The sequence below is a fragment of the Panthera onca genome, chromosome D2 (assembly GCF_046562875.1).
Source record: "Panthera onca isolate mPanOnc1 chromosome D2, mPanOnc1 haplotype 2, whole genome shotgun sequence".
NCBI classification, from domain to species: Eukaryota; Metazoa; Chordata; class Mammalia; order Carnivora; family Felidae; genus Panthera; species Panthera onca.
The window spans coordinates 7,708,205-7,725,076 of NC_138349.1; the positions used below are offsets into that span (position 1 = coordinate 7,708,205).

Genomic DNA, 16,872 nt, shown 5'->3' on the forward strand with positions numbered 1-16,872 from the left:
CCTTGCTCTCCACACCTCCGTTTCCTTGTCTGTAAAGTGGGGTTCGCTGAACCCACAGCCCAGGGGCACCACGGTTTTCACCCAGACCCAGCAGCCGTCTGCGGCCCCCAGAGCTGTCCCTCAGACGCTTCCCCGCCCCCACTCCCGGGCGGCAGGCACAGAGAACACCAGCCTCCCGTATCCACCGCAGACCCCTGTGGACAAGGACAGCCTGTGAAAAAGAAAAGGAAGAAAAAGGAAAACCAAAGACCCACGAGGCAAGCCGACCGGAACGTGGCAAGCCCGTCTCCTGGACGTTGGCCCCCAAGCCCTGGTGAGCTTAGCCCACCGGGTGCCGGCTCATCTAGCAAGCCGTAATTAGGGGACTCTGTCGAGGCGCAGGCAGTTTGCATCTTTTCCAGCTAATAGGCCAAACGCCCCTCCTCCCTCGGCCGCCAGCGACACCAGCCCCGCCGGTGGCCTCTCATCTTGATGAAAAGGCCTGGCCACCGGTTCCTCTTAATCCTGATTTAATGGTGGCCGGCCTGCCTGGGGACGACAGCACAGCCCCCGCCGGCCCTGGACCTCCGTGCCAGGGGGCTCAGGGTTCAGGGTCCGGCCTTTTATCCTGCCTCTGCCTGCGCTCAGTGGAAACCCTGTTGTGGAGGACCCAGGGCTTCCTTTATGCGAAGTCGTGTCCCAAGACCTATCCGTCTTGATGGGATCGATCGGAGGGGAATCCTGGATTCTCCAATCGGTCTGGATTGATCTGAGGAGAAACACAACAACCAGGTTATCTGTTGGGCTGATTGATTCCAAAACCTGCAACCCGGGCTGTGAGCGAATTCTGGAAGCCTGTGGCTCACCACCACCGTCCACGGGGCTGCCCGTGACAGCGGGCCAACATTTGCCCTGGTCGACCCGGTCCCCGGGTGGGGCCGAGGGCGGCCCGCTGTCCCCGCAGGGCCCCCCGTCTCCCGGACGGGGTTGGGGCACGTGAGGTGTCTCGGGAGCCCTGGGGCTCTGGCGCTCAGTGGTTCAAGTGCACGGCAGGACCAGGCCAGTGCCCAGCCCTGTACAGCCCTCCCCACCCCCAGGCTCTCCCGGAGTCGAATTCTGAGTCAAAGCCGGAGTCGGCTGTAGGTCAGGGCGGTTTATTCAACCCATAGTTGCCCCTGCAGACACCGGGCATGACACATTCAAGTCTATCGAGTTAGAAGCACCCTATGTGCCTGCAGCCTTGATCCCAGTGGTTACAAGTCTTGCTCTGTAGGACGGCCGTCTTCGGTGCCCCTGGGAGCTGCCCCAGCCTCTGGCTCCAAGGTGACTTGTGGGGTAGGGAAGGCAGTGGGCTGTCGCAGTTGGCGGGGGGGGGGGGGGGGGGGGGGGGGGGGGGGATGGGTGCTAAGTGGCCACTCTGACTCTGGGTGGGGGCCAGGAGGTGGGCAGGGGTCGCTGGGTGGTCCCAGGGAGGCTGGCTCAGCTCTGCGCTGTGTGGACCGTGCAGGAAGCCCCTGCCTTCTCCAGGCTCCTCGCTCGTGAGAAGAGAACGTTTGGTAGAGACACCGTGGGCAGGTGTCCCAGTCCCCGTAGGTGGAGCGTTTACAGGACCAGGTGTGGCTGGGGAGTTGTGGACCTGGGATTCGGGGTGTCCCCGGAGCACCTCCAGCCCATACCCAGAGGGTTCCCCTGAGCTGGCTCCCAGACAGGTCTCTCCCACCCTCCAACCTCACTACGGGAAAGAACATCCCGGAAAGAACAGCTCTCCCCGGGGGGGTTGGGGGGGAGCAGGGGGAGACAGAGGAAGGAAGCGGGCAGCCAGAGGTGCCTGGCTGGGACCTTCTCGCCCGCCCATCCGGGGCCAAGGGCAGAGGGCGGGGCCTCGGGTGGTCCGGGCCCTGGGGGAGGGGAGGGATGAGGCCGGGGCGACCCTACGAGGCTCATCACTGGTGCGCGTGCTGCAACAGCAGGTCCACGGCCTCTGCCAGGTCGTTCACGTACCCATCAGCCTTCACTTCTGGATGGTGCTCGTCACTGGGCCTGGAGAGCAGGGCTATAGGTTAGACCGTCGGTGACCCCTCTTTCTCCCAGCTTCTAGTACAGGCCCGGCCTGCCCTTGGGAAACCTCCAGAACCTTCTGCGCCCGGTTAACAGATGTGCCCCCCCCGCCCCCCCAATCCCAGCCATCCCCATCCCGGCGCACACGTTCCCCCTATTTCCCCACCTGGTTACCTCTCCAAACCCCTTCCGTTGGAGCAGAGTGACCACAGACCCCTGCTCCGTCCCTGCTTCCGGCAGAAACGTCACACCCTTGACAGTAGGGCCGTGAGCTCAACCCACTCGGAGCGCCTTCCTGCCCACACCCTGGGGGGTCCCCCTGCCACCTGGTCACTGTCCTCTGAGGTCACTCCCACGAAACGGGGGGGCTTCTGGCAAAGCAGCTCTCTGCCTGGGGTTTTGGGGCCTAGAACCCTCCAAAGCCTTCGTCCCCTCCCTAGATACTGCCCGAGGTCTGGATGGACACTGAGCACAAGGGAAGTGTGACCACGCCAGAAACGCAGACACCTGTGGGCCCACACGGCACCAAGGGGATCCCACATAGGGGGCTGCTGGAGGGGGGGCCGTGGCCTGAGTCCTGAGGTGGAGCAGGGCTGCAGGTGGGCACGTGGGAGGGGAACCGTGATGCGACTGGAGGCCTAGCCGCGGGGAGGGCCCCGGGGCGGGCTCCTAGGGACACCCCGACGGTCTGGACGGCGTGGGAGGGGCTGGGACCTCGTCCTTGGGGCTGTGAGCCGGAGACTCAGGTCCCGGCCACCAGAAGCCCCCTCCCCAGTGCTCTAGCTCGAGCCCGGTGGCAGCGGGGGGGCGGGGCACCCCTCTGCCACCGCACACTGTGGGACCTGCTACTCAGATCCCCCCAGGTCACCACCTCGGAAGCTCCCACCCTGGTCTGGAAGGAAGTGGTTGACACAGGTTCTGACGACATCCTAAAAGCCAAATTGTCCCTTTTGAACGGTTTGGTTTTTGCAAAGCACTTTTACCCTGAAATGGCTGTCCTTTTAGAGCAAGGGAACCTACTTTTCGTTTTAAAGGGTCGGCCCAGTGGCTCCCCCGGGGCTGCGGAGGCCCCAAACCGAGAGCCTCAGAGACAACACAAGAGGATGAGTGTGTGGGACGCCCCCTCCCCCCCACCCACTGGGGCCAACACCTCGAGCAAGAATAGCTCGCATGTCAGGGCAGGTATCCCAGGGGATTATTTCATTCTTGCCATCACAGCCATAACCCGACGGACGCGGGGACTGAAGATTTGTGTCACCCCGCGTCAGTGCCGAAACAGGTACTGGTCACCGTCAAAAGGTTGTATGTGGCCTGGCCACTTAGCGAACCGTGCGTTGGCCCCTCCTTGCGACCCACCAGTTTCACTCCTACGTGTGCACGCAACATGTTCCCCGAAGGACACGGACCAGAATGTTCCTAACGGCTTCGGTCACGATGGCAAAAAGGGGGGAAACGGCGCAAACGTCCGGCAACAGGGCCGCGGAGAGACAGGGGGCGGGAGGTGCGCGCGTCAGAACACCGCAACACCGCGACGGCGCCACTCAGAAGGCACTGCTGTCTACACTGCAGCGTGGCTGGGCTCCACGGGCAGCACGACAGGCTCAAGGAACCCAAAGTGGATGACCCACTTCTGCCAAGTTCAGGAATGGGTGCCACCAGTCTCTACAGGGCAGAGGCCAGAAGATGGTTACTTCTTGGCGGGGGGAATGATCGAGGGTGCTGGCCACGTTCTAAATCTTTACCTGGGTGGTGGTTGGTTACAGGGGTGGTGCGGAGGGGAAAACCCATCACCCTGCTCGTTTTTAGCGTTCTTCGTATACACACGTACGGGTACGTAACAAAAAGTCACGTGTAATGCAAATTATATGACAAATACAAGACACCTATTTCCCATCACTGCACCTGTTCTCTGTGGCCCCTGGGCCAAACCCTGCCTGCAGCCTGCTTTTGTGCAGCCCTCCAGCTACTGTAAACAGAAAAGAATATGCCAGGGGTGCCTGGGTGGCTCAGTAGGTTAAGCATCCGACTCTTGATCTCGGCTCCGGTCATGAGCTCACGGTTCGTGAGTTCGAGCCCCACATCAGGCTCTGCGCAGACGGTGCAGGGCCTGCTTGGAATTCCCTCCCCCTCACCTCTGCCCCTCCCAGGACACACGTGCCCGCTCTCTCTCAAAATGAATAAATTTTAAAAAACTATGCAGCATGTGGCTCCCAGAGCCTCAACCGGCCCCTACTCCCTGGGCCCCTGCAAAGAAGGCCTGCAGACCTCTGGTTCTGGCCACCCGCCATCCCGGGTCCTCTCCGTTTTTCTCCACCCAGGATGGCGCTCACGCCTCCCAACCGCCCAGGGTTTCTGTGGACGGCCCTTCCTGCAGGAGGCTCTCTGTCCTCGGAGAGCCAGCACTCAGGCCCTCCCGCCCTGCAGAAGCATCCGGTGGGCGCTACTGGCCATGCCCGGCTCCACGGCGTGCCGGTGCCCCTCCCCAGTACAGACTGACGGGCAGGGGCGCCCGGTCACCCCGAGGCTGCTGACCTGCCCCCAACACTCACGTCCCCGAGCAGGTACGGGAGGGGATTCTTCTCCGGGCAGCTCTGAGCCCAGGGCTCAGCAAGGCGGGCGGACAGTGGGCGGGGAGGGCCCTCTGAGAGAGACGAAGACAGAGCACCTGAGCGGCAATAAACCCGACCCTGGCGACTGTCTCCCTGCCTCAGTTTCCTCCTCTGCGCCCCGAGGATGAGCCTGGCTCCACCCTCCGTCCGCCGTGTGACCGTGGGCAAGCACCTTACGCCTCTGTGCCTTGGTGCCCCTGTCTCTAAACAGAGGTAGGAACAGGTGCAGGCACGGGCCCTGCGTCCTAGGCACACGGGCTGGTGGGGGGACAGACGTCAGTATACGGGGCACAGGGAAGACCTAGGGGGTGCCAGGTAACCACAGGCATTGGAGTGAGAGGGGCAGGCGGGCTGGGACCAGGACCGCAGGGGATGTCCCGGCCACCTGGAGCCCCGGCAGTCCCCGCACCAGTGAGGGCGCAGCTCAGGGGGCCTCGCAGACGTGCCTGCAGGAAGCGGCCGGCAGGAGGCCAGGCGCCTGGCGGGCATCACTGCTCCCCCGCCGCCAGGCCCCACCGCTGGTCTCCCCTCTTGCTTGGCCTGTGTGCACGAGGTTCGAGTCTCGCACCAGCCTGGACGTGCCCTTTGGGGCCTCCCTCAGCCACCCCTGGGGCCCGGGGGTCGCTCCACGGCCCTCTTCCACCCATGAGGGGGTTACCAGGGCCGGGCGGGGGGACAGCCAGGCCGGGCCGGCTTCAGACTGCACCTGTCCAGGTGGTGACCCTTGGGCCCTGCTCCACGTTCCCGACCCCAGTCCCCGCGGCACTCCCAGCTTTGCCCCCCGAGGGCAAGGCCAGGGTGGGCTGCTCAAAGGAACCAGACTGCTCCCAGCAAACCCCCACCCGGCTCATCATCCAAGTCCCTGGGTGGCTGGCCCCGGCTGCCCTCCTCAGACACCTTCCCCCGGCCCCCGGGCCCGGCTTCCCGTTCAGTCGAATGAACTCGACCCTGAGAAGGAACGAGAAATCTGCCCGTGAAAGAAGATGCTTTATAATGAGATTCTCACCAGCCTCGCTCGGCATACGGCACCTAGCCGAATGGCATACGTGGCTAATTAGGTTTAATTACATATCATTTCAATTCAAGAATCCGTTAAAAGAAAGGACTGCATTAGCAGCCGGCCGGTGTTTGCCAACACACAGAGGGAATCACGGACTTTTCTGGCTTAATTGCGTGACGCTGCCGTGGGCTGTGGCTCCCCGGGAGCCGGGGTTCCAGGAGGGGGCCGGTTCTGGGCCGCCCGCCCTCAAGTCCACCGGGCAACTGCACTCTGTCCAACGGCCTAAGAGAGCGCCCTGCTCCGTCCTGGCCAGTGACCTGTGACCTGCAGGGCCTCAGAGGCGCCACACTGCAAAGGCTGAACCAGGAAAGCCAGCAAAGATGTGCCCCTTGGCAGTGGGAAGAGAGCAGAGAGGGCGATGGAGAAAGGGGCCGAGAGACCCCTCTGGCCTGGAGCAGGCCCTGCCAGGACAGAACAGGATGTGGGGGGACGGACAGAAGGAACCAGACAGATGCACACACACACAGGAAGGAAGAGGAGGACGGAGAAACTGAGGCAGAGAGGGAGGAAAGAGAAACAGGAAAGTCGTGAGCAGGGGGACAGAGAGACATGGGGGAGGGTGACAGAGAGAGGGGAGAGAGGGGTGGAGGGAAGGGGCAGAGACACAAAGGAGACCGCGAGGATGCACAAAGTCGGGGCGGGGTCGGGGGGTCGGACCCCAGTCTCCCAGGCAGAGCGGACGGCCTCAGTGGCCCTGCTGCGGGCCACGTATGCCCTGGTCACCCCCCCCGCCCCTCTGTGACTTAGGGGGGCCCCTTTCCCTGTACCCCCCACGCCCCTCCCCAACGTGCCCTGCTCTGCCCACCATGAGCTATCTCTTGCCTCTCTGCGCCCCAACTTCCTCCTCTGTATGGTGGGCACGTGCCTCAAGTGGGCTTGTGACAGAACCACCTGGGCTGCCCCCTCCCATCCTGCCCTCGGCCCTTCCAGGCTCATAGGGTGAGAGCTCTGAGGGCACTTACAGGGACCTGCGGGGTCAGGGAAACTTCCAGAAAAGGGGACATGAAGTCTGGATTCTCCCCATGCCTCGTCCTCACTGCCCTCCAGAGGCTGGCGTGGAAACACGGGTCCTTGGGGACGTCACCCCGAGGCGGGAGCACGCGGCCCTCAGGTCCTGGCCCGAAGAGAGCGGCAGAGGCAGATTCCCAGGTGGCTGTCCTGCAGAGGCCCAGCGCGTCCCTCCCTGCCCTCCCGGGCTCCTCGGGTGGCGTTCGCGTGTCTCTGGCTGAGCCCAGAGCCTGTGGGTCGATCACGGCAGCTTCCTCAACTGCTCCTCTGCTCCCACCTCTGCCCGTGTAAACTCTGGTGGCGCCCAGGCCACAGCCCGGCTCCTCAGACGAACCCATCGTCACCGGTGCCACCCGGCCAGGTGCCAGCCACCCGGCGTCTGGGGCCCGCTGCCCTTCGGGCATCCCCTGCTCTCCCACCACCTCTGTCCACACTGTGGCCAGGGACGCTCTTCACATCTGCTCCAGCTGCGAACTCCTACTCACCCTTCAAGACCCCGCTCACTCGTTCCCACCTCCAGCTCTACCCCACCCGGCCAGCTGCGCTGTCCTTTCTGAGCGCTCGGCACTTGCGACCCCCATGCCGTTCTGGTAGGTGCTCCGCTGACCCGGGCCGCCCAGAGGGAGGAGCCCGGCTTCCTGCCCTCGGCGGTCGCCCACGCGGGCCTGGCACACAGCAGCCACCCAGGAAGTGCCCGCCGTCGAGTGAATGGACAAAGGCCCCCACCCGGGCAGGGCGCCGCCTGTCATTAGCTATTCCTCCCCCTCGTGCCCTGTGAGCAGAGGGAAGGAGGCAACGACAGGGGCAGAGAACAAGGCCGGTCTGTGCCCTGGCCAGGGCAGCTTTACAGGGACAGTCTTTGTACCAGCCGGAGAAAAATGGCGGCCAGACCCCCCACCTCCGTGCCCGCCTGCTTCCCTGGGGCCCACAAGGGGCCGGCGCGGGAGCCGCTGCGGGGACCCGGGTGCAGCTTCCCCTCGGGGACTTACTGAGGGCCGGCGCCCAGTGGCAGGCCCGCCTCCCTGCCCTGCTCTGCTCCGGGGCAGGGCGTGACAGAGGGCGCGACACAGGCCCCCTAGGCCGGAGGCCACCACGTTGCCCACGGGGGGGAGGGGCACGTGTCCTTGTCCCAGATTGCTTTGGAAGAGCTGGGCCCTGGGGGCAGGCCAGCCAAGTGGATTCAGGGAACAGGGCACCGGCATCAGAGTGACGCCAACTCGGGCTGTGCTGACGAGGCTGGAGGGAAGGACAGAGGGTGCCGTGGGGCCAGCGGGGACACGGCTGGGCTGAGGGCCCAGGGTGTGTCTCCATCTGAGCCACCGGAGTCCAAGACCCCGGGGGCCAGAGTATGGCCTCCTGCAAATGCCTCCTCTCGGCCACCTGCCGGGAGCCACTGGGGCAGCCAGCCACCCCCTGACCTGGGCCAGTGACCTCGCGGTGGGGTGGCGGGAGGGCAGTTGGCGTCAGATCTCCGATGGGCTGCTTCTATCCCTCTGCCCCCTGGGCCGGCTCGGGACGTGGGGCCTGGCCCGGCCCAGACAGGCGCCTCCGGGAAAACGCTGGGCCCTCTGCTAGCGGAAGCCGGTGCCTGCGTGTGGCCGAGGTCCGTGGGGCCCCTCCTTCACGAGGGGCCCCAGGCTTCCGTCCCTGTCCTCACTCAGCCCTCGGGCCTGTGCCCCTCTGCCTAGGCCGGGCTTGTGCGCGGGTCAGCCCAGGGCCCCTAGGCCTCGCCGCACCAGCTCACGCAGACTGGGGGCTTCTTGACCTGCGTGGACATCACACGGGGAGAAAACACCGACATAAAGCCCCAGGCCGGAGAGAGTGCTTGCCCCGGACCCCCGTGAGGCCCACAGCTCCCGGGCCGGGGGAGGAAACGGGAACACACTTCTGCTGGCCGGGACCTCTGCTGGGGTGGACGTGGCTGCACGTCACGGCTCCCTTCCCTGGCGGGCGCGTGGGTCTCCCCTCACCTGGCCGCCTGCTGAGCTGTAATGAGTGGGGGTGGGGAGGGGCAGAAGGGAACGGCCCGCCTCTGGGCCGCCTCATGCTGCCTTCCTCCCACCAACGCCCTTGAACCTTGGGTGACCGGGCCCCTCACGGAACTGACGGTGGAGCCCGGAGCCTCACATCGATGGCGGAGGGGGCACGGGGGGCGCAGGTATCGCAGGCCGGCCGTCTCCCCATCCCTCCGCCTCTGCTCGTCAAGAGAGGTAGGGTCCCACGCCCGCCAGCTGGGAAACACGCCCGCCTGCATGTGCACCTGTGGCCCGTGGTCCGTCCACCCCTCACCTGGATATGGTGGTGAGCGGGGGTGAGGGGCGGGGCTGGGCTAACCGGACACCCCAGAGCCCGGAACTCTACCCTGGCTGACCCGTCCTCCAGCCGGGAAGGACCAGAGTCTCTCCCGGCGGAAGGAAGCACCTGTGGGATCAACCTCGGGGGCGCTGAGCCCTGGAGGGTAAACTGAGGCAGGGAAAGCACTCGCCACAGACCAGACCTCCCCCGACCCCGGCCAGCAGGCAGGCTCCAGGATGCAAGCAAAGCACGCCCGCCTTGGGGGATGGGCGAGCGGCCCAGAGGCTACACCCCGAGAACGAGGGCACGGACGTGTGCCGGCCCCCACCTGTTGCGGGTGGGCTTGGAGGAGAGTCTCCCCTGTACCCTGCACAAGGGCCCGTGAGCTGGGCACCGTGACTCGCCGTTCTGGAGGTGACGGCACAGACGTACGAGGGGAAGGCACGTGCCCAAAGCCGCCAAGCGGTAAATGGCAGAGCTGGGACTTAAACCTCACTCGTCTGGCTTTCTCGAAAAGTTAAACCCCGGTTCATCGTCGTGACTCTTCCCTTGGCGCACAGGACAGATTCTGCAGCTGGGAATCGCCAGCGTGCTGGTCGACCTCCGGCCGGACGGAGGGGCCTTTGGCTCGGCTCCGGGACAGAGGTGGGTGCTGGGAAGTGCCTGCCACCTTCGACAACGGCAGTGGGGACAGCACAGTGTCGGTGGAGAAGGAAAGAAAAGGCACGTTCGCACCGGAGCCACACGCAGCCTCCCCCACGGCTGGGCACGCCCAGCAAAGCCACGGAGCGCCGGGACACCTTCTCATCCGGGCCTTGTGGTCACCGGCACCTGGGGCTGGGCCGGAGTAGGGGCGCGGTCCAGCCAGGCAGAGGGTAGTGGGGGCCCGAGCCCAGCCCGGGAGGGATGTCACCGTGGACCCTGGCAACCCCCCCCCCCCCCCCGCCCCGGGGCCACTCGGTCCACAGGGAGGAAACAGGCCTGTTTACGGTAGGTTTCGGCCTGTGGCGCCCCGTCAACCAGAACCCACCCCACGGCGCCAGCTGCTTCCTGTGCGGCTCTCACTGCCCACGGTGCTGACAACAGACTGGAGACACGCTCAACGCAAGGGGTGGCCCCACGTCACTGCCGGCTGGTGTGGTGGCCATCTTGAGAGATTCCCGCACCCTGACGAGAGGGCCCCAGAACCCCCGATGCTGGCTGGAGCCCCCACGCCAGCCTTGGCTCGATTCACATACACGGTGAGGCCACAGTCACAGACCAGTGGCCTCGGGACATGCTGGGTTGAGCCCACATCGTGTTGATCAACACCCAGCCTGGGCCAGCCCTGTACCTACGTGGCCAGTCCAACGAAACCCCGAGAAGCAAGCTCTCTGTGCCGCAGGCAAAGCGGGCTCCCGTGCCCGCGCCCGAGGGCCGGGCCCTGAGCAAAGTCCTGGCGCTGGGAACAGAAGCACAGGCAAGCGGAGGGAGGGCTGCACGGAAGCGGCAGTGATAGGGCCAAGCAGTCGGGCAGGGCGCCGTAGCTCCTGCGGTCCCCCACCCCCGCCAAGACCAGATCCACCCCTCCTACTGTGGCCCACGAGCTGGCCCTGGCCCTGCCGGCCACCCCCGCCCCTCGCCGTGCCTTCGGTGTTCATCCTGTCCTGTCCCCCAAACCGCCCGTGCCACCGCCTAGAACGCCCTCGCGCCCCGGCTCCCTCGCAAAGCCCGACTCAAGGGGGCTCCGGGACCCATCCTACCCCTGAGTGAACACCTATAGGTTCTCTGGGACATAGGTCCAGTGAATCCGGCTGCGATCTTCCGGAATGGGGGCCTGGCATTGTCATATGAGAGGACCCCGAGGCGGGTAGCTCTGTCGGGCCCGAGCAGTCGGCCATCACACACCCCGTGGCTCCCACAGGTCGTCCAAACAGCGGGCGGCTTCTCTTTTCTTCCCTCGATCTGTTCCCAGAGAGCGTTTCAGGCCTGCCCCTGGAGGCCCCTGATCACAACCACGTGCGGGCCTCAGGCTTCCCGCTCGGGCAGGGGTTGGACAGGGGCGTGGGGAGGGCCGGGGGCCGCCAGACCGAGTGCGTGTGGCCCTCCCGCCGTCCTGGCCCGGTGGGCCTGGGAGAGGGTGTCCGAGCCACGGGTTTGGACCGGGCTGGCCGTGCCCACCGTGTGGCCTTGGCCAGACCACTCAGAGCCTCCCATCTGGGGCTGGGGCCGAGGAGACCACCCCCCCCCAGGGGGCTGTGGTGGACCGTCCGTGAGATGATGCAGCCGGCCCAGGGCGCGGCCCACAGCAGATGCGCCGTCCGGGTGGATGGACGGACGGCGCGCGTTGGACTGGGGTGGGTAAGAACCCCCGCGGGGCCGCTCCGGCCGAGGAGAGGGGCAAGGCCCACAGCGGCTCCGTGTCTGGTGAGCGGGCGCCATCTTTGGGAGAAGGTCCTGAGGGCCAAGTATCTCCGGGGAGCTTTTCCCCCGGGGCTGTGGACAGAACCCAGCCGGGCCGCCAGGCGTGAGCGCCATGCCCCTGCTCGGCGGGCGTTGAGCACGGTGCCAGACCTGCAGAGATGCCCGTGTGGCTGTGCCCGGGGACAGGCGGCAAGGGGCCGCGCTGGACTCCTTTGAGACAGACAAGGGGCGGCCACTGGGGAGCTGCTGACCCAGCCTATGCCCCCCCATGAGCCTGCCCTCGGGGCCCACTTCTCCAAGCCCACGGGATGCTCTATTCAGAGTATTATTCATAATAGTGACGGTCACCGACAGCCCCCTCCCTCCAGGGACTCGGCAAGGGCCCCGGCCCGGCACGCTTTAGCGGCTTTGGTCTCCACAGCGGCCCAGGAGGTAGGCGCCACCGCCCCATCTTACGGCTGGCAACCCGGAGGCCCAGGGAGGGTGGGTGGCCTGCCCGGGGGTCACTGAGCGGGGTCCCTGTCTGCCTCCCCAGCCTGCAGCGTGGCCTAGACCTTCCCAGGAGCCCGCGGGGCTGGGCTAGCAAGCAGCGGGCAGGGGCTCACCTAAAAGGCTCGCTCTGGCGGAGGGACGGGCCCTCTGGGGGCTGGGCATCTGGCCTCGCGCAGAGGAACCCCCGACAGCTGTTCGGAATATTTTGATAAAAACACGTCGAACACCTGGTGTGTGTTTAGTTTTCCACCAGCCGGCCCGGCCCCCGGCAACATGCTCGCCAACGGCCGACTCCCCCGAGGAGTCTGTGTGTGCTCCCACCCGGGTCCTCGGGAGCACAGGGCGGGGGCGCTCACTCCCGGCCTCCTCCACCTGCAGGCGACCACATTCCCCCCTCTCCTCTGGAGGCTGGACCACGGGAGGCCAGGTTGACCCCAGGGCTAGCCCAGCGACCCTGGCTTTGCACACTCAAGTCTCATGAGGTGGCCCAGGAGAGAGGGAGGGTGCAGGGAGGTGGTGACCCCCTCCCAGAACTCGGCTCATCGAAGGCCCGGTGTCCTCTCCACCACCACGTGCAGACCTAGGTGGCTGGGCTGGGGGGGATCTTGTTGCTGAAGGCGGGGGGGGGGGGTGCTACAGGTGGGGGCCGGGCTGGCACTTCCTCAAGCTATTCTGGGAGGCGGCACCAATGTGCCCCCTTGATACAGGAAGACAGAGGCTCAGGATGGATCAGGAGGCTCACCTCCGAACTCTGTCCTGATCTGTCTGCTCGGGAGGAAAGTCTCCTGAGTCAGGGTGCCCCGGGCTGACGAGCCGGGCCGCTCCTCCCGGGCGGCTGTTTCGGGTCCAAAGCGTGAGACGGTGCAACCTGACCCGAGAAACGCGGTTTCGTGAACCCCAATGCCTTCTGGGGACTCACACGGGGACTCTGGGGACTCACCTCGGATCCACCAGCCTTCGCCTACTTTGTGCCTGTTCTGCTCACAAAGGGTGAAAACGGGCACTTCACAAACCAGGGGGTCTACGTGGCCGCTGCACGCGTGGAAAGGTGCCCAGCACCGCGAGGCCGGGGGAGTTACAGGCAGCACACAGCACGCGCCCCCAGAATGGCCGGGGTGGAGGATACTGAGTGCTGGCAGGACGGGGCACCGGGAACCCTCGCACGTGGCTGGCAGGAGCGCAGGTGGTGTGGCACTCGGGAAAACACAGCTCGGCTGATACCCCCTTGCTGGGAGCACAGGCGTGCCGCGTGACCTGGCGATTCCATCCTGGGCACGTGCCCCGGGGGAAATGAGACCGTGTTCACCGGGGAGTGTAGACCGGAACGTTCTGCCGGCTCTGTTCCGAACGACCGCAAACGAGAAACGACCCAGGTGCCCTGCAACGGCAGCACGAATGAACCGCGGTCTAGTTGTTGGATGAAACACACGGCAGTGAGAAAGAACAGGCTTCTGCCGCAAAGAACGACACGGATGAAATAAAGAGCTGTTTCCAGCGTCTTGGGTAGCTCAGAAAGGCACACGGTGATGTTTACACTAGGACAGCCAGAGAAAGTTAGCGACCCGGTTCAGAAACCATAGTAAAGAAGAGAGGAAAGACCTGTACCACAGGCCTGGGAATCTGAACAACAACAACAACAAAAATGTGGCTTGGAGTTCCCTGGCAGCCAAAGCAAAAAAGGGAAACCCTGTAGATTACACAGAAGCAGATGGTTGTTCAGGAAGGACAACCTTCCTAGCAGCACAGACCGGGAGGGTCTTGTCCCTGCCGGGTGGGAGGGCGCGGTGAGGCCCCAGCAGGGTGTCTGATGAAACTCGGAGGTGACCCTTCCTAAACTGACTCCTGGCTGTCTCACTCCAGAGAGCCTATTACGTGGCTCCAAGGGGAACGGCAAGGCTCTGGGCCCAGACTGGCTCAGCCTGCAGCCCCGACTTCCCGGCACCCAGCACGGTGGGTCACTGCAGTGTTCAGCTGAGGTTTTCCCAAATTAGCTCCCACGCGCTCCCGAGTTCCCACCCGGCCACCCCTTGTTCGGGGAAGTCCCTTCTCTCCGGCCTTTGGGGCCCCTGCACATGAAACTAGCCACCCTCCTGGCCCTCTCACCCCTCTCTCCCGCTTGTGGGTGGATGTGTGACCTGAGGGGCTGACCGGAGACAGAGGGAGGTGCTGGCCTGGGACAGGCGGTACGGGGGAGGTGGGCATAGGGCAGGCTGGTGCAGTGGTGGCCGGCCGGAAAAGATCCCAGGAACCAAGCAGAGTCCCAGAGCCTGCGTTTCGTGAGACCCATGCCGGGATATTATGGTTCAGTCCCAATCCTGCACATAACAGGTCTCTGAAGATGCCTCCGGGGTGGGTGACAGTCACTCCCCTCCATGGTAGCCTGCCGACCGCCCTCATCCACCCAGCCTGGCCCAGGGCCTGCACAGAGGAAACGGGCCGAGCGGGTCTAGCGCCAGTGCCCGGACCCCACCCAGCGTGCTCGAAAGTCCCTCCGAAGGCCAATGCGATCGCAAAGGACCCGACACCCTCGCGTGGAGAGGACTTGTGCTATCGTAAAGGGGCATCCTGGCCCCATGGAACGAGACAGTAAATGAAACACTGCATGCAATGCTGGGCACCGAGCACTGAAATGCGCTCTGTCGTGAGGTCCTGAGTTCACTGCCTGTCACTTACTAACCCACGGTCAGGAGCCTCCGGCGCCACAAGGGATAGAAGAAACTGTGTCCACTTCACTCACAACTGGCTCCCGATGCCAGTTTCCATCCCGGAGCCGGGAAAGGGCATTCCGTGCCAGGCAGGGAGCGGGGCGCTGCTGGCCTGGCTCCCACCTGCCACCGAGTGCGGAGTGAGCTCCCCGTGCACAAAGGGAGGGAATGACACCCCCCGCGACCTCACGGAGGCCGGTGGCGGCTATGGTGGGGGGGGCCTGGCTGCAGCATTTTGCACGCAGGCTGTGGACTTGTGTGGCCACGGCCCACCCCCCTGGGACTTCCCCTTCTGAGGTGCAGGGATGTGGACTGAATACTGAGTTCAATGGTGTGTGTTAAGCCCCTAGGTGAGTGGTGGCCAGCACCGGGTGGGCTGGCCGGTAGTAGTTAGTGTGAACACTCGGGAGGCCTCGAGGCAGCCGTGCCCTCTCGGACCGGAAGCTGGGCAGCAGAGAAAGGGACGGAATCACACCATGCGAGGGGACGGGGGGGAGTGGGGGGAGGGCGGGGCACAGACACTGTCCCCTTTGCCCCCCTCCTCCCCGGATCGCAAGCTGCCACTTTCTGTTGGAGGTCATCTGGTGTCGTCGTTGAGATCTATAAAAAGAACGATGTTCTTTAACCCCATTCCTGGAAATCTTTCCTAAAGACGGAATTCTAAAGAGACCTCATACAGAGTCTGGCATGTGGTAGGTTTTCAATAAAAGTTTGCTGAGCCGAGGGGGGGGAGAAAGTACGTTTAGAGATGTTTGTGACGGTGCTACTTATAACAAGAAAGGAACCAGCTCCGATGTCCGACCCCGGGGGAGTAATGAAGCCTAGTCCGGCTGACCCGCTCCACGAACCACGGCAGAGCTGTGAACCACAGGCAGGATGAAGGCGGAAAGCAGAAGGAGAGAGGGTTCTATGTGCCCACGCCTCCGGTCGCAGAAGGGAGCGGGCAGGAAACCTGAGATAAACCGCCAAGTGTGGTGGGACCGCGGGTAGAGCCTTTTCTCTTTTGAACTTCCCCCCAAGGCTGCAGTAATGCTGTCTTAATGGCACACGTAATAATAAAAATACTCCCTTGTTTCGCCTTGCCACCGCTTCTCCAGAGGTATGGAAAAGGCCGGGAAGGTCGAGATTATGCGCCAGCCCGGACACATGCGAGAGGCGCGGCGGCCCCGCCTGGGCTGGGGCTGGCCAGCCACGGGGACGACAGTCCCGGCCAGCCCCGGCCCTGGGGCCAAACGCCTGGCTGGGCTTACAAGTGCCACCTGCTGTGCAGAGCATTCCAGGTCATTAGAGAGGGGGGCCCGCCCGGGTGCACCAAGGTAACCCTGGGGCTGGGCCCTACCTGTAACATCAGACACATGTCACCGGGGACCACCTGGGGCTGGCTCCCCCCGGCCCCTCTGTCCGGCCGCCAGCCCTTCGGGGGCTTGGACGGGTCCACACGCCCCACCTCCAGGATGGAGAGTCCCAAGGGGTCCGCCCAGCATGTCCATGGTGGCACCGCATTCCTGTCAACCCGGTGGAGACTGGGGATCTCATCTCCCAGAGACAAAGACACGGGAACAAGGGCTTTGCTTCAGGTCACGTGGCCAGCACGTGGTAGGGCTGGGACTCGGACCCCGGTTGTGACTCCAGTGGCAGCACCTTCCTTGAACCTGCTGGATGAAACACAACCAAGGGAAAAGCAAACGAGCCCCAAACCCCAAAGCTGGAAGGGCTTTAGGGCACAACCCCTCATTTCTCAGGTGAGGAACCCGAGGCCCAGGAAGGGACAGATGCTGGCCCGAGGCAATCCTGCCAGGGCCCAAAACGAGGAGAGTACGTCCTCCTGGAGAGCTAGCCTAGATCTCGGCACCCGGGCTGCCTGCCACCCACACGGCAGAGGCCTGGGCAGAAGGGGGTCCCTGGGCTCCGTTCTTCCCAGGACCCTCTCTCTCCTGCCTGTACTTACAAACATGGGGGCTGGGGTCAGGGGAGGGGGAGGGGGCCCTCTTCATCCGTGCCTCCATACAGATGGGGAAACTGAGGCACAAAAAGGGAGAGCCTAGAGTGAACCAGCAGGGAGGCCAGTGCCCCTCCCCCATATTTACTTAGCACCTTCCACCCCGGCCAGGCTCCCCGAAAAGCTGACGGATGCCACCTCATTCGTCACAGTCCAGACGGCGCCTCGTAAATGGTCAAAGCCGCCCGCCCGGTGAGCGGGCGGTTCGTTCCGGCCCCTGGGGACGCCAGCCTGCCGGGGCGGCCTGCCCCACCGTGGGCCGAC

At 64.6% G+C, this 16,872-nt stretch overlaps 1 protein-coding gene across 4 annotated transcripts in view; it reads right to left on the reverse strand.

The window, feature by feature from the left end:
• Window positions 1-1,112: 1,112 nt before the first annotated feature.
• The window catches only part of LHPP (phospholysine phosphohistidine inorganic pyrophosphate phosphatase), a 117,628-nt gene continuing 101,868 nt past the window's right edge, over window positions 1,113-16,872 (reverse strand). For 3 of the 4 annotated variants that reach the window (XM_060641249.3, XM_060641252.3, XM_060641250.3), the window contains one exon: window positions 1,113-2,019. In XM_060641249.3, coding sequence (XP_060497232.2) covers window positions 1,923-2,019 — 97 coding nt within the window. In that variant the 3' untranslated portion in view covers window positions 1,113-1,922. The remainder of the gene's footprint in view (window positions 2,020-16,872) is intronic. The other variant, XM_060641251.3, reaches the window with a different exon arrangement.